At 37.4% G+C, this 27,774-nt stretch overlaps 1 protein-coding gene across 3 annotated transcripts in view; it reads right to left on the bottom strand.

Moving 5' to 3' along the window:
* GRM5 (glutamate metabotropic receptor 5) overlaps positions 1 to 27,774 on the bottom strand; it is a 496,288-nt gene that overhangs the window by 89,771 nt on the left and 378,743 nt on the right. For all 3 annotated transcript variants that reach the window (XM_063095387.1, XM_063095388.1, XM_063095389.1), the window contains exon 4: positions 2,137 to 2,383. In XM_063095387.1, the coding sequence (XP_062951457.1) occupies positions 2,137 to 2,383 (247 nt within the window). The remainder of the gene's footprint in view (positions 1 to 2,136; positions 2,384 to 27,774) is intronic.

Here is a 27,774-nt window from a genome sequence, read left to right as displayed (position 1 = left end):
TCCACAAAAATAACAACATAATGCCTAGAAATACATTTATCACAAAATAGTGGCTTTTTGATTTTGATCCTGGTTGATTAATTGGCAGGCTGTTGTATAAGGTTCGGAGTTGAATCCCAGGAGACTGAGTTAGAATCTCAACTTTGTCATTTACTAGACTGTGTTTGGATGAGTCATTTAATCTTTGTAAGCCTCAGTTTCTTCAGCTGGAAAAGAGAAAAATAATACTACTTACCTCATAGGAATCAAAAGCAGAACACTTAGCTTAGGGTTTGGCTCAGAGCCACACTCAATAAATTTTATTTATTTGTTTTGTTAATATAACTGGATTAGTTGGAAAAACGAAAAGTTACAAAACACCTTTTCCTGAGTCTAGGCCATGCCCTCATAGGCCAACTCTGATAATTTATTAATGGGTTAATGTAATATCCAAACTTAGCAATGCATGGATAAACTCTAAAACATCATGCATTTCCAGAAATTGTAAAATTTTATGTCTGTTGTTTTTAAAAGAATATCTATGAATTTTATTTGAGTTTTCAAGGGATTTATGTCCCCAAAAAGGTTAGCACCAATGTCCTAATAGTACCCAATTATATCATATTTGGAGGATTATGAATGACACAGCAGTGTTCTGCCTGACGCATTAAGGTTTCCCATTGGAATAGACTTGAGCCATATGACACATTTTCTCACTTTCTGGTTTACGGAACTGGTTTGGGTAACATGACATGAAAACTCTTGAACTGGTAGAGCTTCAGTAATCCTAGTTTATCAGCAAGCCCCAAGCTGATGTCAGTGCTCTAGAGATGCACACGAGAATAAAGAATCCATATGCAGATAGATACCAGAGCCCATGCCTTGACCTGAGCCTAGACTGAGCTCATTGGTCAACTGCCCCAAGATTTACAATAAATGGAAGTTTTCTTTAGACCTGAGAAAATTCTTGTACTTTTCCCTCCATGGATATATTAAATGGTCAAAAAGTTGAAAACGTGTGAAAAGTCAGCTCATCTTGGCAAACAGCCTGACTGGAGCAATACCCCTCAAGTCTCTAGAATAAAGAAAATATCAATTTTTTAGCTTGGCTGTATGACCTGCAACTTGCTGTCACTTAGAAGTCCAGCACATGAGATAGTAACAGCTGCATCTAAGACAAACACCAGCTCACTTAGGAATATGGAAATGTGTTAAACCAAGGTTGCTGGTAGAATGTGTGGGCACATGGGGCGTGAGTTGTGGAAGGACTCATGAGACCTCTTTGCAGGTCAATTGCAAACAGAGTGTGCTTGTCCAAGCACAGCTGTTAAACATAAGCTGTAACTGGAAGAGCACTTAGGGTTTTGCAATGGGAGAGACAACCAAAGGACACTGATTGTTCTGATGTAAAGCCAAGTGAAGATGCAGCCCTGCTGCAACTCAGAATATCATTTCAATGACATTATCCATCATGGACGGAAAGTCTCCTGTGTAGAGGCACTTAAGAATTTGAAGACTGAGACAGACTTGAATTCTGGTAAGTTCTCAGTACCTAAGGTTTTCTGTGGAGGCTGACCTATAATTATAAGTTAATATTTCTAAGGCTCCTCTATATAAATAATAAAAGGTGAAATTTCAGAGAAAAGGGCAATTTAGTCCTCAACAAGGGAGAAAGTGCTCCAGCTGAAGGATAATAAAATTAAATATATCTTATAACTGACACTAGGTACAGCAAACAGTATAACAACATCTCAACCCTATTTCTGGATTACCAGAAATTGAATTGTTTCTGTTTCAGTGTAGTTCTATGACCCAAGAAGATAATAGAAAACAGGAATAACATGAAGAACATGTGCAGAGAAACCACAGAGATGGCTTTTGTTTATCCAGGGTAATGTGAGGCTTCTGTCTCTAAGATAAGGTCTTTGAAATATGCTTATAATTTCAAAAGCACATTTTGGACATTGGCACAATGCTTTTCCCTGGTTACAGGAAATGGGGCTTCACCTCTCTGTCTCTGCTCATGCTGGGATGTCAGAGCTAGTAAGAGGTGGCCAGGTAGCCTACATAACCACAAAGGAGAGAAAGCAGACACCTTAGGATCAAGAGTTAGCTATTTTTCAGGCTCTCTTGTCTAAAGGAGAATTGTAACAATACCTTCCTGGAGAGTCTCCATTCTCATCAAACAAGATCATATCTCCAGAAACCCCAGTGAAGTTAGTTTTCATCAGGGAGTCCAAAAGTTTCCGCCCATCAATTGGCTTCATTGCATCACAGAGTCCTGCGTAGCCTGGACAGAGGGACATCTGCATGTTATGGAGCCCATAGGCCATGGAATAGATTGCGTTGATCACAAACCCCATTTTGGAGTCTTGAACATGATGTGTTCTCAGAGTCAGAGAACCTGTTGGGAAACAAATTAAGGATTAACTTTGAAATTTAATTCTACTGGATCATTAATAATTAGAAAATACACTGGAGCAATTTCTCAGTTAGAACCAGAGGCAATACTAAGAAACAGGTGCTAATGTAACATGTCTGATACTTGTCTTCTATTGTCAGGTTTTTCTTCCAAAACTCTGAAGAAAGATCTGAATCCCCAACGGTAGCAAGATTCACTTCCTCCAGTAACCAAACTCTGGTAATGGATGTAGGATAGCACTGTATTTCTGTACCACAAAATTTATCTTAAGGACAGATTAGTTTCCCTAATGTCAGCTGTGATAATATACCTCCTTGGTTCAGAAATCCTCAACAAATCTCCAATTTCCAAGCTATTATGTCCTCTTAACTGAGAAAACTAGCTCTTTCACCACCTTGCCTCAACTTACCTATTTAGATTTATCACCTTCCACTTCCAATCTCAAAGCATATGCTCTCCATAAACTGGCTATTTGGAAGTTATGAAATATAACACTTAAACTCCATTATTTCATTAGCTAATTCAATAAATATTTATTGGAATCATAATACACATAAAGCTGTGTGATTGATGATCTAGTGAAAAAACAAAAATGGAATGAACATGGAATCTTCACTTGAGAAATTTGTCCAAAAATGGCCATCAGATACATGAAAAAATGCTCAACATCACTAGTCATCAGAGAAATGCAAATTAAAACTACATTGAGATATCACCTCACCCCAGTTAGACTGGCTGTTATCAGAAAGACAGTGAATATCAAATGCTGGCGAGGGTCTGGAGAGAAGGGAACACTGCTACACTGTTGATGGGACTGTAAATTAGTACAACCACTATGGAAAACAGTATTCAGGTTTCTCAAACAACTACAGATAGATCTGCCACACGATCCAGCAATCCGTCTTCTGGGTATATACCCAGAAGAATGAAAATCATCATGTCAAAGGGATACCAGCACTCCTATGTTCATCGCAGCTCTGTTTACAATAGTCAAGACATGGAACCAACCTAAATGTCCGTCAATGGATGATTGGATAAGGATACTGTGGTATATATACACCACAGAATGCTACTCTGCCATAAAAAAGAATGAAATACTCCCATTGGCAACAATATGGATGATCCTGGAGAAACTTATGTTGAATGAAATAAGCAAAGCACAGAAGGATAAATACCACATGTGCTCACTCATATGTGGGAGCTAAGAGAGAAAGGAAGGAAGGAAAGTAAGACCATGGTAATACATTGGTCTACAGAGGGAAGGAACATTCCTAGGGCTACAAGGTGGGGGGGAGGCGGAGGAAGGGGACGGAGGTTGGGAGATAATTGGGTGGTGGACGCGGGGTACAAAAGTAATTTCTGGTAGTGGGTAGGCCTGCAGTATGAATCTGGCCCTTACATCATGGGCATGAATGGTGATAATTAGCTTTGTATCTCATGAATATTCATAATAAATAAGTAAATAAATAGGAAGAAATTTGTCCCATCACAGAGATAAATTATGCAAGTTGAAGGTAGAAAGTGAAGAATCTGTAACACTATGGAGTTGAAATGTATAGAGGCCCAAAGGAGGGAGAGCAATCCCTTCCAGTGGAAGGCCCTTGGGAATATTTAATTAAAGAACTAACATTTGGCATGGGTGAGTGGTTTGATAAATATGTACAGAGTGGCTGTTATTTATGAGTTGCTCTTAGCGAGGGACTAATGATGCTGAGCGGGATAGACATGATTCTTGCTCTCATTTACTTAGCTAGAGTTGAGAGCATCTATGCAGCATCTAAGCAGGCAATTACAATGTGGTGAGGCAATTATAAGTGCTGAGGCAGGACTGAATCATGAATTAGATCCCAAAGCTCACTGAAGCTGAGCATTATGGCTGTGAGATCAACTGGGTGAAGAGTGGGGGAAAGAGTGTTCTAAGCATGTTCAAAGGGTCACAGATGAGATAGAGCATGGTGTCTTTGGAAAACTTTAAGAAAGTCACAATGGCCAGAACATGGAGTAGGAGGTGAGGGAATCGGGAGAACTCAAGCGGTTGAGAAAGGCAGGACGGCTTGAGCCACATTAAGATTTCCATATTGTGTCATAACAGCATTGAGATCCATTGAAGTGTTTAAGCTCGAGAGGAACATGATCAGATTTCTATTTTAGAAAGACAAGTCTGGCTATATCGTGGAGAAAGTTTTGAAAGACTGCAGGACTGACATCAGAAGAACCCATTAATGGGGGATTCAGTGATCCCAGTGACAGGTGAAATGGCCTTGCCTGGAGTAGAGGCCATGGTTATGTACAAAAGGTTTTGCAAAGCAGAATCTACTACCAGACCTGGTGATTGAAGAATGAATAGGATTGAGACATATAGGAGGAGCATGTTTAGGGTGAAAGGAACATCTGAGGTAAAGACAGAGTTTGTCATTTGGGGAAAAGTTTTCTTTAAGAGAGATAAAAACAAGAACCCCCCAAAGACAACATGATCCTTCATGACTTAAACTGTAGAGGCATATTATCTCCTTCTTGATTTTTGGCTCAAAAACTGACCCTTTAAGTTTTCCTGAGTGAAGAAGCTCTCTAGGGAAACCAGCGTGGTTCATTCTGACATAAATATAATATAAATAGGAAATCCTGCTTCACTCTCTGGAGTAGGCACTGGCCCCAGGCTACTTTCTAGGCAAATACTACAATTTCCTTCACCACACACAGTCTATCATATTTCCACATTTCACCTCACACTCTGCAGACCCCATTCTTCCACATGATAAGTCAAACACTTTAGAGTCACTTTTGACTCCTCTTTATTCTTTATGCCTTCAAAACTTTGACCTATCTTCAAAATGTATCCAGGATTAGACTACTTCACACAAATTTACTTCTACCAAATTCAGGATACATCATCTCCTGTCTGGATTACAGCAATAGTCTTCTAACTGGTCTCCTTCTTTCTACTTTTGCCCTCCTGATATTCTTCATTTAAATGATTCCATTCTATACACAGTGACCTTCTCCCTGATTCTCAAACATACCAGGTGTGCTCCTGCCTCTGGGCCCTTGCACTTGCTGTTTATTCTAGGTGGTACGCTCTACCTCAGAGATCCGGAGTTCTCCAAGTGGCCTAGGACCAACCCAGTTTTGCTTGTATTTCTCAAGAGTAACTGTAGAATACGCTGGGAATGCAACCTCTTGAAATAGGGAAGAACCCATCATAAAAGCCTGGGCTCTGCTCTAGTCCCCTACAGAACATGATGTCCTTCAACACTTTAGCCCAGTGAGTCATGTGACCCCAGGATATAAAACATAGGGCAGACTGCTTTTCAAGGTCCCTTATCTGTGGCACAAGTGAATTAGATGCAGTTGAGACTCCATCTGTCCCAGGCAGCTTTCTGAGCCTTGAAGGACCAATGCACAAGGAATCCTAGGCTTCTGTTGTCCTCTGATGCCTATTTGTAACTAATAAATCCATTTTATGTAACTTGCTACATATGAGTGTGTTCTGTCTCATTGGACTCAGACAAATTGGTCACCAGTGCACAGTGAACCTGCTTCAGAATTTGCATAGCCTATTTCTTCCCAAGTTTAGGTCTTTATTCAAATATCGTCCTCTCCATGAAACCTTCTGTGGACATCTGTCTAAATTGAATCTCTAGCTCCTCCACACCCCCCCCCCACTCCCTATCTTTTTTCCCAACATTATTTTCTCTTTACCACCAATACTATGTATTATATATATTTATCTTGTTTATTGTCTGTCTTAACCACTCACTGAAATGTATGTTCTATGAGAACGGAATTTTTCTGCTTTGTTCACTACTCAGTGCCTAGAACAATGCCTGGCACACAGTGGGTCCTCCAAAACTGTTTGTTGAATGAATTAAAGAACTGTCCTCTCTAACTAGACTATCCATTTTATTTTATTTTTTTCTCCCTAATTCTACTAACACTAATTCTAATCATTTTAAATCCTCCAAGAGTACTTCTTTCATGAAGAACAACATGACTGCAGACACTAAAATTAATTTGCTTTTCTGCACCCCTTATTAAACCTCTCTCAGACACCCTGCACATCATGTTATATAAATGTTGCAGAGAGGGGAGGAGAGTTTGAAACATCCAGTCCCCAGGTCAATCCAACACCTACCTTCTTCTATTTAACTTGCTAAATAGAGGAGGAGTTACTCACCTGATTGATTCTATTTCCAGAAAACTGACTAAGCAGTCAGTAGTACAGTCTTTGAGACCATGCTTATGTGCTTGACCTTAACCCTAAGCCATGTACTGCAACTCAACCTCCCAAACCACTATCACACTGCAGCAATAGGTGCTGATGTGGATGTTTAAAAAGGTGTTATATGATTTTCATTTTTAATTTTTCCTCTTACAAGCAGAGTAGGGAGATCTAAATTCAAAACCCTGTGCTGTGTCTTCCTAGCTCTGCACCTTGGACAAGTTATTTAAATTCTCTAAGATTCAGTTTAATCATCTCCTAAATGTTCACCCTTACCTCACATGGACGACATGAAAATTGAATGTTTAAAAGTCATTAGTACCTCACACAGAGCCTGGTACAGGTAGATGCTTCATAAATAGTAACTGTATCAAGATGTAAATCATAATAAGTTTTATCCAGTATATTTTGCATTTAAGACTTTGGAGAATAAAAGCAAGTCAAAGGTCTCACCTGATAGAATACCCAGTGGAACTCTCAGGCAGTCATCATTCAGGTTTCCTTTCTGATTTTTCTTTATGCCTTGTTTACAATAGACAGCAACTGGCACAAAGGCAAATTTGAGCCTTCATCATTTGTAAATTAAATTACTGTGTTTAGAACATGGTTATTATACTGTTTGTTGAATTAAATCGGGCAACAATTACAATGTGCATTTGTTTGGCCCTTTTCAATACTTTTTCCATATATCAGTAATGTGCATCAACACTGCAAGATGGATGTGTACAACAGGAATTGATATCCACGCTGTATAGATAAGTAAACTGAGGTGTAGACAGGTTAAGTAAATTTTCCAAGGTCACACGGATAGTAAAAGCCAAAAGTAGACGAGCTAGGACTTTTAAAGCCAAGACTTTTTGTTTTGTTTTTTTCTATACTATATTGTTATTCTCTGGAAATAAGCAATCCTTGAGCAATATTGTTGTACCGTCTTTAAAAAAAAATACGCTAAATAAGAGATAGAGTCTGGAAAAACAAACTGGTAGCAAGATTGGATCTTTCCCTGAAAGTTCTGTTTCTGTTCTCTCAAATAATGCCTGATAGTGGGCTGAGGTATGAGGGATCTTCCAGAAGCCCACGGAAAATTTTCTATTATCTTTAAATTTTATTTTTTCCATGAACTTTCTGAAGCACTAAGAAACTAACCAAAAGCAAGAGTTTGGAAACTAAAGGACACACATGTTTGTGCACATTCTGTTGAAACATTGCTGTTATTGGTCATCTGGGAACAACTGGCCAATTTGGGCAGCATTGGGATCTTGTAGAAGTGCCTGGTAACTATTTTCCATTGACACCTAAAGATTCAAAGGATTGCAAATTCAAAAAATAACAAAAATAACAACAAAACCCCACCAAAAACAGCTAGAAGAAAATTAATCAAAGTTTAACTTTTTAAAAAGTCATTTAGATGCCCGATTTTTTTTATTGAAACAAAATTGATTATACATATTTGCGATGTACAGAGTTGAATTTCAATACCTGTGTACACTGTGTGATGATCAAATCAGGATAACTAGCATATTCATTGTTACAGAATGTAATCATTTCTTTGTGTTGAAAACATTCAATCTCCTCTCTTCTAGCTATTTGATAATATGCAGTAAATTAATGTTAATTTTAGATGCCTAGTACCACTGTACATCAATAGAACTTACTTTTCCTAACTAGTTATGTCCATTAATCAATTTCTCACTATCATTCCTCCCCTTCCTCCTTTCTCGCCTTTAGTAACCACAGTTCTGTTCTTTCCTTCTTTATTATTATGATTGATGTTTATTTGCTTCATCTTTATTTATTTATTTATTTATCTATTATTTAGCTCTCACTTATGAGTGGTAATATGCAGTATTTCTCTTTCTTTGTCTGGCTTATTTCACTTAACATAATTTCTCCAGGCTTATCCATGCTGCTGCAAATGGCAGAATTTCATTTGTTTTTTTTTATGGTTGAGTAGTATTCCATTGTGTATTTATACATTTTCCTTATCCAGTCATCCATGGATAGACATTTAGGTTGATTCTATATCTTGGCTATTGTAAATACAACTGCAATAAGCATGAGAGTATAGGTATTCTTTCGTCATGTTGATTTCTATTCCTTTGGGTACATACCCAGTAGTGGGATTGCTGGATTGTATGGTAGTTCTATCTGAGCTATTTGAGATGTCTGCATTTTTAGAGAAAGATGTCTTAATTTTCTTTAGCATTCATTATGTATCAAGGGGCCAGTTCAGAGGAATCCAAATTTGAATTCTGCCTACCCAATTTCACTTACTTTCTAACTTTCTTCTTTCATCAGAGAAGAAAAGGTCATGGCTGAGCTTTCACCTTCAGGTAGTTGAGAGAGCTCTGCTGGAATGTGTGCTAACAAAATAAGGACCTCGAGAGAATTATATTAAGTGAAACAAGTCAGGCACAGAAAGAGAAATACCACATGTTCTCACTTATTGGTGGGAGCTAACAATTAATATATAAATTCACACACACACATACACACATACACACACAAACGGGGGGGGGTAAGAAGATATAACAACCACAATTATTTGAAGTTGATACAACAAACAAACAGAAAGGACATGGTTGGGGGGGAGGGGGGGAGGGAGAAGGGAGGGAGGTTTTGGTGATGGGGAGCATTAATCAGCTACAATGTATATCGACAAAATAAAATTTAAAAAAAAAAAAAAAAAAAAAAAAAAATAAGGACTTTACAAAATGCTTTAATCTCATAAAACCTAATGAGCTAGGAGCTAATTCTGCTATGGATAAAGAAATTAAGGTAATCAAGTTTACTGTCAATACCTGGCAAGCTTATTTTTGGGGGTGGGATTGGGAATGGGGGGTGGTGATGTCCACACTTAAAAGTAATACTTGTTAATGCATTAGACTCAATATTTATTGATGTGGGAAGATATTGGTGAATTAAGGGATTCTCTTGCCTCTTACTTCTTCAGGCTTAGGTTCCTGTCTGTTTCTATCCCTTTCCTAACTCCACACATATCTGACGGTGGTGAATCTGCAAGATGGCATCTTACTTTGTGATAGAGAGTACACCTTGACTACTGAGAGCAGCAGAGCATAGAGGATAAGAGCCCCGATTCTGGAACCAAACAGGAGGTTAGAATCACAACTCTGCCACTTACTAGCTGTCCATTGTACTAGCAAGTTTACTAACCTCTCTGTGCCTGAAAAAATGGCTTTAATAATAGTACCTGACTAATAGATTTAGAAGAGGATTAAATGAGTTTATACTTAGAAAGCATTTGATAAAATAAATTGACTTTTTTGTTACCCGGTCCCTGATCCAGGTTATGTTACTAATGACCTGATTTATTTCTTCACATTCAAAATATAAAGATCTTGGAGAATGATGTTCCTAGGCATAGGCAATACCTAGTGCCAATGTGCCTTGTGTTTTCCTGGAGGTATGAAAGGAAGGCTGAAACTTAGTAAGGGAAGAGAAGTAGGGTATGAGATAAAAAAAATATAGGCAGGGGCTGTGCAATGTATGGCTTTGAAGTGTTTTTATCAGAGAAATACTATTATCCAATTTTCATTTTTAAAATTTTACTTTGCTATATGTAAAATGGAATGAGAACAGGAGAAGGGGGAAACAAGGAATACCGTTATATAATGCTGAGAGATGATTGTGGCTGAGTCTGGGGTAGGATTGTGAGCACATTTTGGAAGGAGAGAGAATAGGATGTGCTAATGGATTGGGTGTAGAGTATTATGGGAAAAAAAAGAATGAAGGATGAACCCAGGTTTTCAGGGTAAGTAACTAAATGGATTAGAGTGCCATTAACTGAAAAGTGAGACACAGGTTGATGAGAGTAGGGAATCAAATGTGCTGTTTGACCTGCTAAATATGGACGTAAGTTAGTTGGCCAATGCAATAGACCAGGTGACAAATTATAGTGGCTTTGTTCAGGGTGACAGTAGTAGAGATGGTGGGAAGTGTTCAGATTCAGGACCCATTTTGAAAATAGAACTGACATGACCAGCTGACTGGATGGGTCTGTCTCAGATATCAGACGGTTTGTTGAGTTACTGATCACTCCTTTAAAATATCGTTGTTCTCTATGGTTCTACATTGAGTAATCTTGTAATTCTATACCCTCGCCAATGCTTCAAATATCTTATGAGGAGGACTCCCAAACACTCATACATAACAGTACCAGGGATAGTTTTCAGTGCCATCCTGATATTGACTTAGTAAATCTTTATAACAATCCAATAAGATATGTACTATTTCTTATGAGGGAATTTGGCATAGAGAAATTGACTAATTTATCCAGGATCACATAGCTAATAAGTGGCAGAATCAGGATTTAGAACCAGGCAGTCTGGCTTTAGAGTTCATTCCCATAAGCAGAATGCTCTACAGACTCTGAAATCTAAATCCAATTGAACTCCCAGACATTTCCTGAGACACATCAACCTTAACATCTGAGAAAATACCGAATTCACCCTATATCCTTATCCAACTTGGAAAAACTTCTGCATTCCCTGTATCCATTTTTTTTCTCCCAGCCCCACTCCTACCACCATAATTCAGGTCTTCAGAATTTCTTAATTATTTAGATGTCTGTATATTTATGCTCCTAGATTCAGCACCAAAGTCAAAATGTTAAAAGATTATAGAATGAAAAATCCCTTTCTCTCCTGCCCCCAGTGACTCATTGTTTCTCACCAGAGGCAGCCATTCTGAAGAGATATCCAGTATATGAACTTTATCATTCCTTCCAGACATATTAGATTCATTGATAAATATTAATGTAAGTATGCAAATGTTATCTCAAAAATGCTAGCATGCACACATACTGTTCCACATGTTGCTTTTAACACTATATTGTGGAGCTTAAAGTCCTTTCTATATCAGTACATATAGAGATGATGCATTATTTTACTGGCTCCACATATTCTCTCACATGTATATGCCATCATGTATTTAACTAGTTCCAGAGCCTTATAATTTCTTGCTTGGGTTGCTGCAACAACCTTTTAACAGATTTTACTGCCCCCAGTCTTGTCCTGCTCCTATCTATGTATTTCCAATGTAGATATATAGAGAGTAGTTTTTCAAAAGCACAAAACTGATTTTGTTAGCAACTAAAACCAGTCAGTTGCTAACTATTCAGTGATAACCAAATTATTTAGTTAATAACCAAATTATAATCTAAATACCTTGTCCTGATCTTCAAGACCTTTCTTATTTTGGCCTCAAATTGCTTCTTCATTCTTATCCATTATATTCTGTACACCAGATATTCAGAATTTCTAGCAGCCGTGTAATAAACTCTTCTCTCTCATGTATCTGGGACTCTGTGCATTTCACTCTATACACCTGGAACATACCTTCCCTCAGACTTCCTGCTTATCAATTTATGTGAGCTCTAGGACTCACATCCAGTCAGAAATTATTCATGACCCTCCTGTAGTCCAGAATTAATGTTCTGCTGTTCTGTTTTCCTATAGTACTGAGGCTGATTTTTATCATGCACTAAACACCCTATACAGAAATTGTCTGCTTACATATTTATCTCTAGCCTGGATTCAAGGCTCTGCTTTGTTCTCTTGTAGCACTGGTGATGATCTGTCACTCATTTCCAGTACCTTATGGGCTCCCTGAGGACAAGGATTCTGCGTTGTTCACAGATATAGCCCTTGTATTTAGCAGAGCACCTGACACATGACTGGCACTATTAATATACGTTGAGTGCATGAATGAAACCACATAGATGGCAGGATGCTCACAGAGTGTTGCCATATAACAGGTCTGTGCTCAGATTGTCAAATCAGTTTACTAGAGAAATTATTCCTTTGCAGAACAGCACTTGTTTAAACAAAACTAAATAATAATGCCAATTTACAACAAGATCTGTTAGGTGGACCACATGATCCCATTAAGCAATCTCAAGTGTTTTCACCATTTAATAAGACTACATGGAAAAAATTCAAGATAGAGTATGCACATTTCACTCTATTTCTCCCATTTAACGCAGTTGAAATCCCTGGGCAGAATGACTGGAGCAGGTAGGTGGGGACTTTGAAAAGTAAATGATGGATTGGGGAAAGAAACCAGAACTCAAAACACCGCGAGTTTCTTGCATGAGTTTCTTGGATCTTTTCCCTCCAATATCTCTAGATTTGGACCCGAAAGCAAGTACTGTGCAGCAGGTACAGGCAGAAACAGCTACAAGAGAAGCCTCCTACTTTTGGTCTGAGGAGTAGAAAGGGGCACCCTACAAGGCAGAGAGAGTGAAAGAAATTATATTTTTGTTTCGTTTGTTTGTTCCCATCCAAGCACCTTGGTGTCCCTGCCAAAGTGATGGTAGCAGGTAGCGGTGACAAAAGTAATAGGGCTGGGCAGGCACCTATAGCTCTAAGAGTGGGGACCTCTCTCTGTCACCAGAGGAACTGTATTCCACAAGTGTGGGGGAATTCCCTACTGCTCTTTTCCTTTTCTCTAACCTCTCCCCACTTGGCTACAATAGCCTTCCAGTTGCAGGAACAGAAAGTGTGACGCAGAAGGAGAAACTAAAATCTCAGATTTCCAGCCAGAGGATGAGGAGGTGAATGGAAGGGATTGGATTCTGGAAGGGGTCATGAAGATAGTGGAGAAGGGGGAGCTAAGAAGGTGATCCCCTAACACTGGATATGAGCTCCTGGACTCCCCTTGACTTGTGCAGCCATGGGTTTGATCCTAGTAAGCATACCAAAATTTTGAGAACTGAACTATGGGATGGAAGACAGTTTAGGTCCAAGACTAGCGATATGAAGAAGCCCATGTGTAATAAACTCTGATAGCACTGCTTTGAAAACTGAACAGGTGGTGGAACCACAGCCTGCAGAATGCAGGTACAAATTTGCAGACTGAAGCTAACCAGGTTGCCTGTGTGTTGTTTCTTTAAATCAACATCTTCCATAAGATTTAAATGGCACCACATGTTATATAACATTATATTTGAAATGTTCAGAATTATATGATATCAGGAGGAAGGGGAATGAGGTATGATCATTTGGGAGTGATATAAGGGTCCCACCAATTTTTACTGACATTTTGTCTAGATTTCTAAACTCAGACTGTTGATATGGTCTTCCTTTAGATGTCTTAACAGAACTCACAGAGTTATATTCATTCCTTTGTTTTTCCTGCTTTGGTCCTAGAGAGAAATTCTGGCTCATTAATTAATTTATTCATTGACTCATTCAGAGATTAATTAAGCTATTAATTAAAAAGACATTTATTGAGTATTTTCTGCATGTCAGAAATGGATGACAGTGTTACAAACATGAGTAAGATAGTATCTCTGTCCTAAAAGAAAAAACAAAAACAAAAACGCTTAGCATGTAAGGTACAGGCTTAGTGATAGAAGTTTGTGGGGGTCCATGGAGTTTTACCTTATCGGGCAAACTTTAAAGTCCTTAGTGCCCACAATAAAATGGTTCATTTGATCCAGACGCCTTTTCCTATTCACCAAGTGGTAGGAAAGAAAGGGCATGTTAATTAGTTGCTATGTTTGTGCACAAAAGAACTGGACTTCATTCAGCAGTGTTTACTTGGTTTAAGGACAATTTTGTAGGGTCTACTGTGGGCCAGGTCTAACCTAGGCATGAGGTTCTGTGCCAGCCTACACTTGCCAGCTGCTCTCAAGTCTGGATCTGCCTCACAGCAGCCTGCAGAGAGGGAAAGGGAAGCAGGGCAGGGCTGCTCTTCTTTCTTTTCTTCTTTATTCAAAACTGGTTCCTTGATTTAGACAACTTATTATTCAATCTTAATTTTAGTATTGTTTAATCAAATCAGAAGCCTCCAAAAGGATTAGTGGAAACTGAAACCTTCCAATCTGTGATTACAATTTAATTGTACAGTCCTCAAAACATGTTCTATAATTCTTCTGTGGAACTGGAACTTTGAAGCTTACCAGCTGTAAAACAAAGGGAAATCAGAAGGTCTTAACTATGCAGAATCAGAGAATGTCTGAGACACATAAGATTTCAGAGAGCATCTAGTCTAGAAGCTGCAAAAAGGAAGTCCTTGGGCTGAATTTAGCCTTTAGATATGTTTTGTTTGGCCTCAATGCTATTTTAATGGAAATTTCACATGAATATCTAACTTTGTAGACTCTCTCAAAAAATCAGAAGATATAACAACACTGGCTGTACATTCTCACATGACAAATGCTAACCTTCTTCTATCTTTTAAATCATCTCTGTGGCCCCTGTACTCATCTGAAATTGTGACCTTCTAATTTGGGTTAATAAACTCATTTTACATTTGAGGAAAATAAGGCCAGTAGGGGAGAAAGGACTTCTCTAAAGTCACACCTTTAGTTAGTGGCAGCTGGCTCCAGACCCCTTGTCTGCTAATTCCATGAGTAGTGCTATTTTCATTATTAGAGCAAAGTAAACATGATTTAAAAATGTTTTCAGCAAATTAACTCAAGACCATCGAGTAATGAAACAGGCAACAATTTATCTAAGGAAAAAAACCCAAGTTAATTCTTTGTGTTAGCCCTTATTCCAGGTATTAAAATACTTTCAGATTGCCTTCATTATTTCCTCTCCATGCACCAGTAAGGAAAGGATAGTAAAAAAAGAAGGAGGATGTAAGGGAAGAGACTCAAGCATTACCTAGGAAGGTGATTATAAATTTGGAAGATGCTACTGGATAACATACTGTAAACTTGCAATGAAAAAAAAAAAAAAAAAACTGCAGTAAAATAAATTCCCCCTACTCTCATTTATTTTCTGGATCTACTCATTTCTTATGCATATGGCAAATGGATATCAGTTATGCACAGTGGATGACACAATAATTTGTTTCCTGCTATGACAGAAGGGCAGAGCATTCTCCCAAGCCAGAATTAATCTTTTTCTATTACGTCCTCCCACAGAAATGTGTTTATACCTCTATTACAACACGTAAAACTTTCTGCAATGCATTAGAACTATGTATGTGCCTGTCTTTTTCCACCACAGAGTATGAGCTCCCTTATGGCTAAAATTGTCCTTTTTGTCTTGCATCTTCCACAGTTCCTAACACTGTAGCTTAGAGTGGGTAATCCATTCCTCCATTTAACAGTTAATAAACACCTATTTTGTTTGAAAGCCTTTAAACATATCATGGGATTCAGAGATTAGTTCAGAATAGACAATCAGCTCTGTGTGGATAGGGCACACATTGATCTTGTTTATTATTGTGTTTCCAGCACCCAGAAGAGTGCTCAACTATATCAGTGTATCATAGAATGATGGATGAATGTGAAATAGACCTACTGTATAGGACCTAACATATAGTAGGCCAGATAGAGAAATGTATGCTATAATGAAAATGCACGTAGCTTCCTTGTAGCATAGACTTAATTAATAAAATAAAGGACTGGTTATGTGACCTAGGGCTTGAACAGAGACTAGTGATGTAAAGAAGGAAAGAAAAGTGTATGAATGGGCTGGAGTAACTGATGGCATCACATAAATCATTCATCCTCTTTCCTAACAAGATATGTGCCTATTCCATGTCAGGCAGCACAGCAACACTGAGAACCTAGGGTTGGATCCAGACACCAGTTTTTGAAGAGACACCCATTTCTAATATCTGTAGCATCTCCAATTTATAACTGTGCCTGAAATACAGTCAGTTGACCTCTAAATGCTCATATTGGAATGCAAATGAACACGACAGCTGCAGAAAGAAGAGGCTCCTTCTGGAAGCTTCAGAGACTCAACAGGGATTGTACACTTCTATGTGAAGAACGCCAAATTTTGAATTTAAGTGATTCACCATGAACTGTGGGTTGTCAGCCCATCTGATGGAATTGTTAATTTAGATAGGGTATCTCTTTCACTCACATTGCAGTATTTTGAGGAACTTCTGTTTGGTGTGTAAATAAAGGAAAAATTCCTCAGGGATAGGGGGGCTGGTGGTTATGATATTATTTAAGAGTGTGTGGCAAAAATCATGGCATTACAGTCCTCTTACTGTGCTTAGACCAAACTCTTGGAACAGACCTTCCCCACTTGGCTTTCTCCATCTTCATTGCCACGATTCTTTTCTCTGAGTTCCATCTCAACTGTGTTTCATAGTTTCCTAAGGATATGGCTTTCCCATCTCTATCTTATCGGCTTCCTACTATACTTTAAAACAGTCTACTGGTCACTTTACTGTGAAGCCCTGATGGAGTTTCCCAGATAGAACTGAATAATTCTTTTCTAGGGCATCCTCATTTTGAAAAATAGGAGAATACTTTTTTTGTTGTTGTTGTTTTTGTGGAGTTGTGAGAATTAAAGTCAATACATTTGGAAGTCATGACCCCACAACAGGTACTAGATTATTGTAAATCTGTTGTTATTGTACATCTAGTACAATTTACATGTAAGAGATCACTAGATTAGTCTGAGATATATGTAAAATGAGCACCTTTGAAAATTTGAGAATTACTATACTTGTTTATTCACAAAATGTTCTCGGGTTTATTCTTCTGACAATAAGTGATCCCAAAAATTTAAGTTCTATTAAGACTTTTATTTCTAATTAAAAATAACAAGCATGCTAAATAAGAACCTCATCTTTTCTAATAAGCTCTGTAATTGAAATGAAGTAGAAAATTGCAAAAATGAATTACATTGCAGGATACAAAACTTCTGCAAAGAATTTGACCACAAAATGTGGAGTTCACAAATTGCACACATGGAAAATTAATTATTATCTCTAGTACAAGATATTTGATTGGAGTAGAAAGTAGATTTGTATAAGGTGATAGACACTGGATCATTTTTACAAAAAAAAAATTTATGAAGCTCTGTCTTCTGAATGTGGTTGTTATTGTACCATTAGTAGCAATTTCTTAAGTATAGATATTATTTTAAAGTCACAATACTGTCACTTTCAACCCTGACAATGATTATTTTCTATGCACCATTTTATTCTAAAATATTTCAAAAGCAGTCATTAAAGAAGAAATGGGAGAGAAGAAAGACGCTAGTTGCCAGGTGCTTAATATTCATCACCTCATTAGCCCTCACAGCAAGCATGTAAGCTGTACTATTTTCTGCCCTTGTTTAGATGAGAAAATTTGGGCTCAGAGAGTTCAAATAAAATGCCCAATGGCATAAAGCTAAAACACAGTAAAGAGGAATTTCAAACCTGGTTCAATATGACTCTACAGACTGACCTTTCTGTGGTATACCAGTATATCCCCTAAGTTTTTATAGACATAAGAAAGTCACTCTTGTGAATGTCATTTTCCTCCACTTGAAAATGGGAATAATCATTCCTACTAAATTGTGAGAGTAGCACTGGAGGAATGACTGAGAGATTATATGTAAAATATTTTGGTTATAGTAATGGGTAATATTTATTAAGAAATCACTGTTATTCTAACCTAACCATTACAAAAACCCTGTGAGTAGACACTACCATCAGCCCTTTTTAAAATATGAAGACACTGAGGTTCATATGTGTTGGACAACTGTATTAAGGACAGATTGGAAATACATGAAATTGTAAAGCATTGCTAGTATCTGGAATGAAAACCCCTTTTTTCTTTCCTTTTTGGCATCTGGCCAATATGGGGATCCAAACCCCTGACCTTGGTGCCATAACACCATGCTCTAACCAACTGAGCTACCTGGCTAGTCCTGGCATGAAAATCTTTTTAAACAATCTAGCATTATATTAACATAGAGAATTATGGAAGGGTATAATATAAGAGATTATTCTCTGAAACATCAACTTTCTTATCTCCTAAGCTCAGTCCCAATGTAACTCCAACACACATGTCATCAATGCACCAGACAGATGTAACCTTGGGTTCTTTCCAATAGACTGGCATTTATTACTGTGTATTGAAGACAAGATCCAATGACATGGAAGCTTCTAAGCTAAATCTCCATGAGACTACTCAGGGAGAGACTGATTTTTCCTGCTTTACATGATTCTGCAAGTTCCAAATTGGGTTTAGCGGTAAGCATTATCTCAAACTAATGTTTTGCACTTATAGCAGGCAGCACAATATAATTAAAAGAACATGATTTTAGAGGCTTGAATTCAAATGATAGCTCTTTATCTGTCAGTTATATATCCTTGCCTGTGTAAGCCAATAAACTTTTTTGAGCCTGTTTTCTCATCTGTAAAATAACAACGTCTGAGGATCAAGAGGGAGCAAGTGAATGAGAGAGAGCAAGAGGAAACCATAAACAATTTTACAATCTTAACGGATTAATATTATTATTTTACAATCTATAAATCTGAGGGTAGGTTATACCAGTGCTCCAAAGGAATCTGAGCTGGTTCATTCTGGCCTGACATCTATCTACAATGAAGCAGTTCAGAACTGAGACATTACTGTCCTTTGGAAAGAATTCCTTTATCTTAGGTCTAGTTATTTTTGGAAGTCAAAGTGGGGCCTGCCCTTGGGTATATTAACTGTGGTCGATCTCTAGATGTTTCTGCCCTGTGTCTGAAATATTCCTCCTCCCTGATTAGTCTCTCCAATTAATCCATTGTTTTAAAAAAAATGAGAGTGGAAAGCCATGGAGTTAAAGAAAATAAATGATTCTCAAGGACATTTTACCTGTATATAACCTCTTATCCAAAAGGAACATTTTTGAAAATATTATCATGTTTTTAAAAAAGTAATAAAGGTTAGTAACTGCTTAAATCCACCTTACCATTATGATTTCATTATAATCTGGACTTCAATCCCTTTGTTTCATGGGATCACCAGCTCAGCACAAGGCTCAGAGCTACATACTGGGGAGAACTATAGAGGAGAGGGAGACCCCTGCTTTCTGACACCTTGTATTTTAATCAAAATGTGATATAGTTTCATATATTTACTCACCAAGTATTTATTGAGCACCAACTATATGCCAGAAGTGTTCTAGTCAATCAAGTTTCCAGCAATCATTTAAGTATCTAGTGTATTCTAAAATCCATAAAATTGCCTAATGACAGCAGAGAAATCAATCACATGTATATGTACATGCTTTATTTAGAGTCAGATAGCCTGAGGTTTGAGACTGTTTTGCCGCTTAATAGCTATGTGATCTTGGTTAGTCATTTATTCTAAGATTTAGTTCTTTCACTTTTAATAAAAGGACACTAATAGTAATTATCTCATAAGACTGATGAAAGTATAAAATGAGAGACTGTAGGCAAAGTGTGGGTAAGAATAGAGTCTAGCAAACAAGTAACTGCTTATCAAATGTTAATTTATGGTAATGAGACCACTTATATCGTCCCCAATTATTGAATTAAGCTGTAGTAATCTTCATAATTTGGCTGCATAGAATACAAATCCCCTTCCTAGTTCTGAGGAACTCCTCATTTTCCCAAAATTATAAAAGGCTGTATAATCTTTTCATTAGGGAAGTTGAAGTAGACTTATCCTCTTGCATTCTCTACTCCCTGACTGCCTGGCAATGAGAATGCAACCCATACTCAGTAATTGGAAGCTCTGTCCCAGTATTCTGGAGAAAGCAAAGTACAGCAGAAGAATGGTGAGTATTCATTTACAATGAAGTTCGAGATAGGGTCCAAATGAAGTTATGCTCCGGCCAGACTGCTGAAGCCGAGCTTTCTGTTTCCTGGAAACCTAGGGATCTAGTACAGGTTTCAAAACTCGGTCCTTTAGCTATTAATACATCCTGGGAAACAGAACTCATCTTCTCTACCTCAGTCTAGCCCCTTTCCCTGTCTTCTTTTTTCCTTATGAACAAAATTTTGTCAATCACTTGACATTGAAACCTTGAAGTCACACATGCCTCTTCCCTTTCCTTCAACCCTGCAGAGGGTCACCCAGTTTATCTCATTCCTTTGTCATTTGTAGCTGCTGTGACACTCCCAAGTTCCCAGTAGCTTAATACAGTAGAAGTTTATTTCTTGCTCATGTCCAATGCTGACTTCTACCTCATCTAAAGAACTCTGAATGATACTGTCAGATAAATACTTTTTTTTATTATACTATAGTTAATTGTATGTATCTGTGGCATACAGCATTGAATATCAATAGCTGTATGCAATATGTGATGCTCAAATCAAGATAAATAGTATACTCAACATTATAGAATGTGATAGTTTTTTGTGGCCCTTTACCAATTCCTCCCTTACCCTCCTCCCCCTCCCCCTTTCCCACCTCTGGTAACCTCGGTTCTGTTCTCTCCTTTTCAAAGTTCAATGTATTATTGTGATTGTTGTGCCTTTCTTTCTTTTTTATTTATTTGTTTATTTTTTAGCTCCCTCTTATGTGAGGACATGTGGTACTTCTGTGCCTGGCTTATTTCATTTAACATGCTTTTCTCTAAGTCCAGCCATGTTACTGTGAATGGCAGTATTTCATTCGTTTTTATGGCAGAGTAGTATTCCATTGGGTATATAAACTACAAATTCCTTATCCAGTCATCTGACAATGGACATTTAGGTTGGTTCCAACTCTTGGCTATTGTGAACAGAACTGTGATAAACACGGGGGTGCAGGTATTCCTTCAACATGATGATTTCCATTCCTTTGGGTATATACCCAGCAGTGGAATTGCTGGATGATATGGCAGTTCTATGTGTAGTTGTTTGAGGAAACTTCATAATGTTTTCCATTATAGCTGGGACAATTTACAGTCCCACCAACAATACAGAAGGGTTCCCTTTCTCTGCATCTTTGCCAGCATTTGTTACTCTCTGTCTTTTTTATAATAGCCAGTCTAACTGGGGGTAGATGATGTATCTGTGTGGTTTTGATTTGCATTTCCCTGATGTTGAGTGATGCTGACCATTTTCTCATGTGTCTGTTGGCCATTTGTATGTCTTCCTCTGAGAAATGCCTATTCAGTTCCTTTGTCCATTTCTAAATTGTGTTATTTGATTTTTTACTGTTAAGTTGTTTGAGTTCCTTGTATATTCTGGAAATTAATCCTTTGTCGAGTGCACAGTTTGCAAATATTTTCTCCCACTCTGTAGCTGGTTTTTTTTTGCTCTGTTAATTGTTTCTTTTGCTGTGCAGAAGCTCTTTAGTTTGATATTATCCCATTTGTTTATTTTTCCTTTTGTTGCCTGGGCTTTGGGGGTCATATTCCTAAAGTCTTTGTCCAGTTCTACTTATTGTCGTTTTTCCCTGTTTTCTTCTAGCAGTTTTACAGTTTCAGGTCTTATAATTAAGTCTTGTATCCATTTTGAGTTGAATTTGGTATATGGCGAGAGGTACGGGTCTAACTTCATTCTTCTACATATGGATGTCCAGTTTTCCCAGCACCATTTATTGAAGAGCACCAAAAACACACATTGCAGATAAAAATTTTTAAATGTGGCTTTTGTTTATATAATTTTCTTCCTCAAAAATCTTCAACAATTACTTACTTTGTATAAGAAAATTCCCCAAATCATGGCCTAGCATGCATAATCCTTAAAAATTATTTCCCTACTTTCACTTCCAGCCTTATCTGTTAGTACATAGCCTACTTCCACTCTGGTTGGACTGACTTACTGGTTTATCTTCAATTACCTGAACGAGCCCGGCATCTTGGCAACTCCATTCTTCAGTTTACCTAATCTTCTAATCTTGAAATACTCTGCCTCCAAGTCTCCCTCTCACAGCCTAACCAAACTTCAGGACTCAACTTAAATGCAAACTATATCATGAAGCCCTGATCTCTCACAATATAAGCATTCTCTACCTTCTCTAATGCCTAGAGCTCTTAAGTTGTGTTTCAATCATTTTTTAGTTATCATGTATAATCGTGTATTAAAGATATCGCCAGATAAATTATAAGATACCTGAAGGAAGAGATTAACCACTAATTAATCTTTGCATCCTCTCTTACAACTCTTAAAACTAGCTCAATATCTTGCTTAATGGATGTTCAAAAGTGATAATTTGATAAAGAAGATACAATACAAATTTAATAAATGCCCCAAATTTTATCAATAGTTCATTCGCTGAAAAGAAATCATGTGCCATTCAGGTCATATTTAGTATCTACTCTGATAGTCATGAAGCCTCAAGCTTACAGTAAAATATTTTGGAAGCAATATGTCACATATGCAGGATATATTCCAAAAAATTTGAATTGAGAAGATTAGTAGGAATTTTCATGGTAAGAAATGCATCCTCTAATTCTTGTAGTCACTTAGGCATAGACTGGAATTTACATATCATGACAAAAGGCTGGGGATTGCTGCCCATGAGGAGCAATAGAAAGGTACATCAAGTCAGGGTAATTAATAGTAGCTGCTATGAAAACCCTCACATACCCAGTAGCTTAATACAGTAGAAGTTTATTTATTGCTCCTATCACACTCTGATGTAGATTGTGAAGCTCTCCCGAGTCTTCCAAGTGATTCAGAGAATAAAGGAGAATAAAACTCATTCTATAACATGACTTTGCCATCTCTGAATTATTGCTGACAGTCCCATGGATGCAGGAGGGAGAGTGAGCCTAGGATCTCCTGTGAAATTTTAGGCAGCAGGCCCATAAGTAGCACATATCACCTCGGCCTATATCCTGTTGGCCAGTACTAGTCAGGCACTACAAGGCAGGTGTGTAAATGATGCTTTTGTATGTACTCAGGAAAGGGCAATAAATTTGCTGAGCATCTAGTCTATCACTACCACATCGAGGCTCTAGTACTTGAAAGAATTTGATATCTGGGTCTGAGGGTTGTTCTTCCAGAGGGATCAACCACTGAAAAGGCATTTGCACTGGGCTTATTGGTAATGGCAAAATTCTTTTAACATAAGATTCCTTTTAATAACAACCAGACCTTTCTAAATAGGATCTCATAGCAGAGCCCTGCCTAATAATATCCCATAACTTTGTATTGCTATTTATTCCCAAACTCAAGTATTTCAGCTATGCATCAAACGTATCTGTAGCCTGGCTGCACTTTACCTATTCCATTTTATCTCTGTTTCTTTCTAGTGCTTTTCCTCCTTGCTTCAATCAGTCCAATCCATTCATGTCTCTGAACATGCCAGGCAAATTGCGCGTTGCGAGTTGCACTTTAGAGGTAGGGTGAATTAAAATGCCATCATTATTCACCATGAACAAATAGAAGCCCTCTTTATCACGGACACCTCTCCTCCAACTCTACTTTCCTCTTTGCTCAGGCTGTTCTCTTTGCTTGGCCTCTCCTTTCCTCTTACACATACCACATCCACGTTGTCCCTTCCAATTGTCCTTACATTCTTTGATCTGCACCGATTTCTCTGTCCATAAACTTCCATGACTCTTACTAGTTGAGCCACACATTCTAGCAGTGCTTTATAGCCTGACGGACGCTATGGTAGAGTGACATGACAGCAAAAGCAATCTTCAAAAAAAGCCAGCTGAAGTCCTTCCTTTGCCTAAATCTTCTAATGGCTTCATTTTCACTTGATAAAATCCAGTCAATGCAATGGCCAACAAGGCTGTACAAGATCTCGCTTTCTGTTACCTCTCCTACTGGTTTCTCCAACTTACTCTGCTCCAGCCACTTTGGCCTCCCAAATGTTTTCTTAAACATGATGGCTCCTATACATCTCCAGACGTGATACCTGTGATTTCCTACTCCTGGAGTTGTTTTTCCCCACATCCACTTTGGCTACTCCCTCATTTCTTTCTGGGCCTTCTACAAAGTCACTTTCTCAGTATGATCATTCTTGACCACCCTATTTAAATTGCACCCTGACATTCTAAATCCCATTTGCCTGCTTTATTTTTCTCCTGGAAATGATCACAATCTAATATAATATGTAAATTACTTATCTATTTTGTTTTGCTTATCTCCCTCTAACAAGAATGTACGTTCCACGAAGGCTGGGTTCTTTAGTGTTGTAGCTTCAGCATCTAAAAAATAATAGTAATAATAATGACCGGCACAGAGTTGGCATTCAATAAGTATTAGCTGAAAAGATAAATAACTTTTCTAGTTTTAATATTATATCTTTTATTCCTAAGCAGAATGTAGATTCCCTGAAGTCAAGTACCAGATCCATGCTTCCTGTGAATTCCACCCTAGCATTGCTCAATGCTAAAAGGTTTAATAATATTTATTCATGTGAATTACCTTTTAATAGTCAAGTTCTTTGCATCAATTTCTCAGTGACCATATCTTTGATAGAAAGCTCTCTTGTCACTTCAGTGCCACATCACAGCTGTGGGGGACGGCAGCTTCTTTATTTAGTAGCCATCTGGCCTGGGTGTCAGTTCTCTACAATTTTTAAAGGTTGTGACACTGGCAATTACTGAAATGTTAAAACACTAGGCCAACCATGAGTGCTGTGGCAGCAACCATCCCACACATTTGCCATGGCAATGTGGATAAACTCGCATATAGCATTTGACACTCAGCCATAAAATTAAAATTAAAATTAGCTCTCTGTGTTGGCTCAGGGGATGGCACCTGTTATAAGACACGTATACTGCACTAAAACACCTACGTTAATATGAAGACTAAGGTCATGAAGAGGCAGAGGAAAGCTCTTTGCTTGTTTTTCATATCATAGTCTAATAATATGCTGTTAATCATCATCCTTAGTCTGTAAATTACTGGGAAATATATTTAATACCACACATTGCATTTCTTTTCCATGATAACTTAAATGAAAATATTATGTAAAACAATCTATTTTGGTGACTTTGTAAGTGTAAAGTTTTACTATAACATTTCTAGAGATCTTTACATATATCATGACATTTTTCCTCATAATAACTCTAAAATATAAGTATTATCTGAATTATATAAGTGAAGAAGGCAAGGCTAAATAACCAGCCTGAGGCTACAGAGCAAGTTAAAAGTGGAGCTGAATTTAACACAGGTCCTCACTCCAAAGTTCTCATTCCTGTCCATTACAAAGCACAGCTTACCTGTGCCATGTGAGAGACTAGGAGAGAATGCCACACTGGGCAGCTCAAAAGGGATGAGTTTAGGGATTAAAAGCAGGAGGAGAAAATCCTTCTATAAAACAAATTTCTATTTCGTTATGGGCATCAAAATCAGTAGAGATGTGAGAGATAAAGGATTTGGCTATTTGCTAGAATTCTTTGAATCCTGAGAAATAAGTGACAACTAGAGAATTATTTTATATTATATATACATATATATATAATATATGTGTGTATGTATATATTTGTTTTTTAAAGTATAACTGATATACAGTAAACTGCATATATTGAAAGTGAGCACTTTAAGTTTTTGTATATGAGTATGTATACTCCCATGAATCCATGACAACAATCAAGATAATGAACACATCCTTCACCTCCAAGAGCTTCCTCCTGAACCTTTGTCATCCTTTACTTCTCCCATTCCCATCTGTAGGCAACCATCGAACTGCTTTCTGTCACTGTAGACCACTGTGCATTTTCTAAAGTTTCATAGAATTGAATCATACAGTATGTACTGTTTTGGCTTCTTTGACTCATATAGTTAGTTTGATTTTCACCATGTTGTCGGGTGTATTAATAGATCATTCCTTTCTTTTGATGGGTAATATTCCATAGCATGAATATACCGCAGTCTGAGTATTCTTTCACTCGTTGATGGACATTTAGGTTGTTTTGAGTTTGAGGCTATTACAAATATCACCACTAGGAACATTCTTACCTAAATACCTAGGAGTAGAATGGCTGCACACATGGCATGTGTATGTTTAACTTTTTAAGAAATTGCCAAACTATTTTCCAAAATGGTTAGATAATTTCATATTCCCACCAGCAGTGTATAATACTTGTTTCTCCACATTCTTGCCAACACTTTTAATGACAAGGTTTTATAATTTTCAGCATCTCTTCATATACTTATCCTTTGGTGAATTAACTAAGCATTTTGCTCATTTTTTTAAACTGCATTGTTTTCTTATTTTTTTTTTAAGAATTTCTCTTATTCCATAGTGTACATATACCACATTTTCCTTATCCATAGACATTTAGATTGGTTCTATATCTCATCTAAGAGAGAAAGAAAAATGGAAAGAAAGACCACAGTGGTGCACTGGACTTGCGTGGGAGAGAGCATACCTAGGGATACAAAGTGGGATGGGGGAGAGGGGGAGAGGGAGGGAGGTCAGGGGTTAATTGGGTGAGGGACATGGTGTATAATCACAATTTGTGGTAATGGGCATGCTGCCAGTATGGATCTGGCCATCACATCTGGCCATCACATCTTGGGAACGAGTGGTGACAGTCAGCTTTGTACCCCATGAATATTTACAACCAATTTTTAAAAATGAATTTATCTTATATCTTGAATACAAGTAAATTAATTGCAAGTTCTCCCAGTCTGTGACTTTGCTTTTCTTTCTGTTTATGGAATCTTTTGAAGAGCAAGTGTTTTTAATTTTGATAAAGTTCAACTTAGTCACTTGTTTTTCTATTAATTGTGCTTTTGGTGTCACATCTAAGAAATCTTCCCTAATGCAAGGTCACAAAGGGTTTTAATGTTTTTTATATACATGCTTTATAGTTTTACATTTTACACTTAGATCTAAAATTGACTTTGAGTTAATTTTTATATATGTTGAGAATTACAGATTGAATTTTGGGGGTTAGAGGTATAGGGATGTCCAAATTTTCTAGTGCCATTTGTTGAAAAGTCTATCTTCTCTCCGCTGAACTGCTTGTGCATCTTTTTCATATTCAGTTTTCTAAATGCATGTGGATTTGTTTCCAAGCTTCCTGCTCTGTTCTATTGATCTGTTTGTCTAACTTTATGCTGATACCACACTGTTTTGATTCCTGCACAACTTACTTTATTCTTCTTTTTCAAAGTTGTGTTAAACATCCTAGGCTATTTGCATTGCCATACAAATTTTTAATCAGCTTGTCAATTGCTATTTAAAAAGACTGCTAAGATTTTGATTGAAATTCTTTGAATTTATAGATCAATTTTGGGCAAATTGACATCTTAAGATTGAATCTTCTGACTTATGTGTACAGTATATCTCTCCATTTACTTAAACCTTCATTAATTTTCTGAGCAAAGTTTGGTAGTTTTCAGGTGCAAGGATGTCAGATTTACCTCTCAGTATTTCATATCTTAATATTATTTTTAAATAGTGTTAGTTTTTCCCAGGTTTCTTGCGGTTTACTTGAAAAATAAAAATTGTATATATTTAAGGTATACAAAATGATGTTTTGATATACATATACATTGTGCAATGATTATCACAATGAAGCTAATT

This window comes from Cynocephalus volans, chromosome 4 (genome assembly GCF_027409185.1).
Source record: "Cynocephalus volans isolate mCynVol1 chromosome 4, mCynVol1.pri, whole genome shotgun sequence".
NCBI lineage: Eukaryota > Metazoa > Chordata > Mammalia > Dermoptera > Cynocephalidae > Cynocephalus > Cynocephalus volans.
Note: the sequence above shows the minus strand (reverse complement) of the source record. Positions and strands in the feature narration are given on the sequence as shown.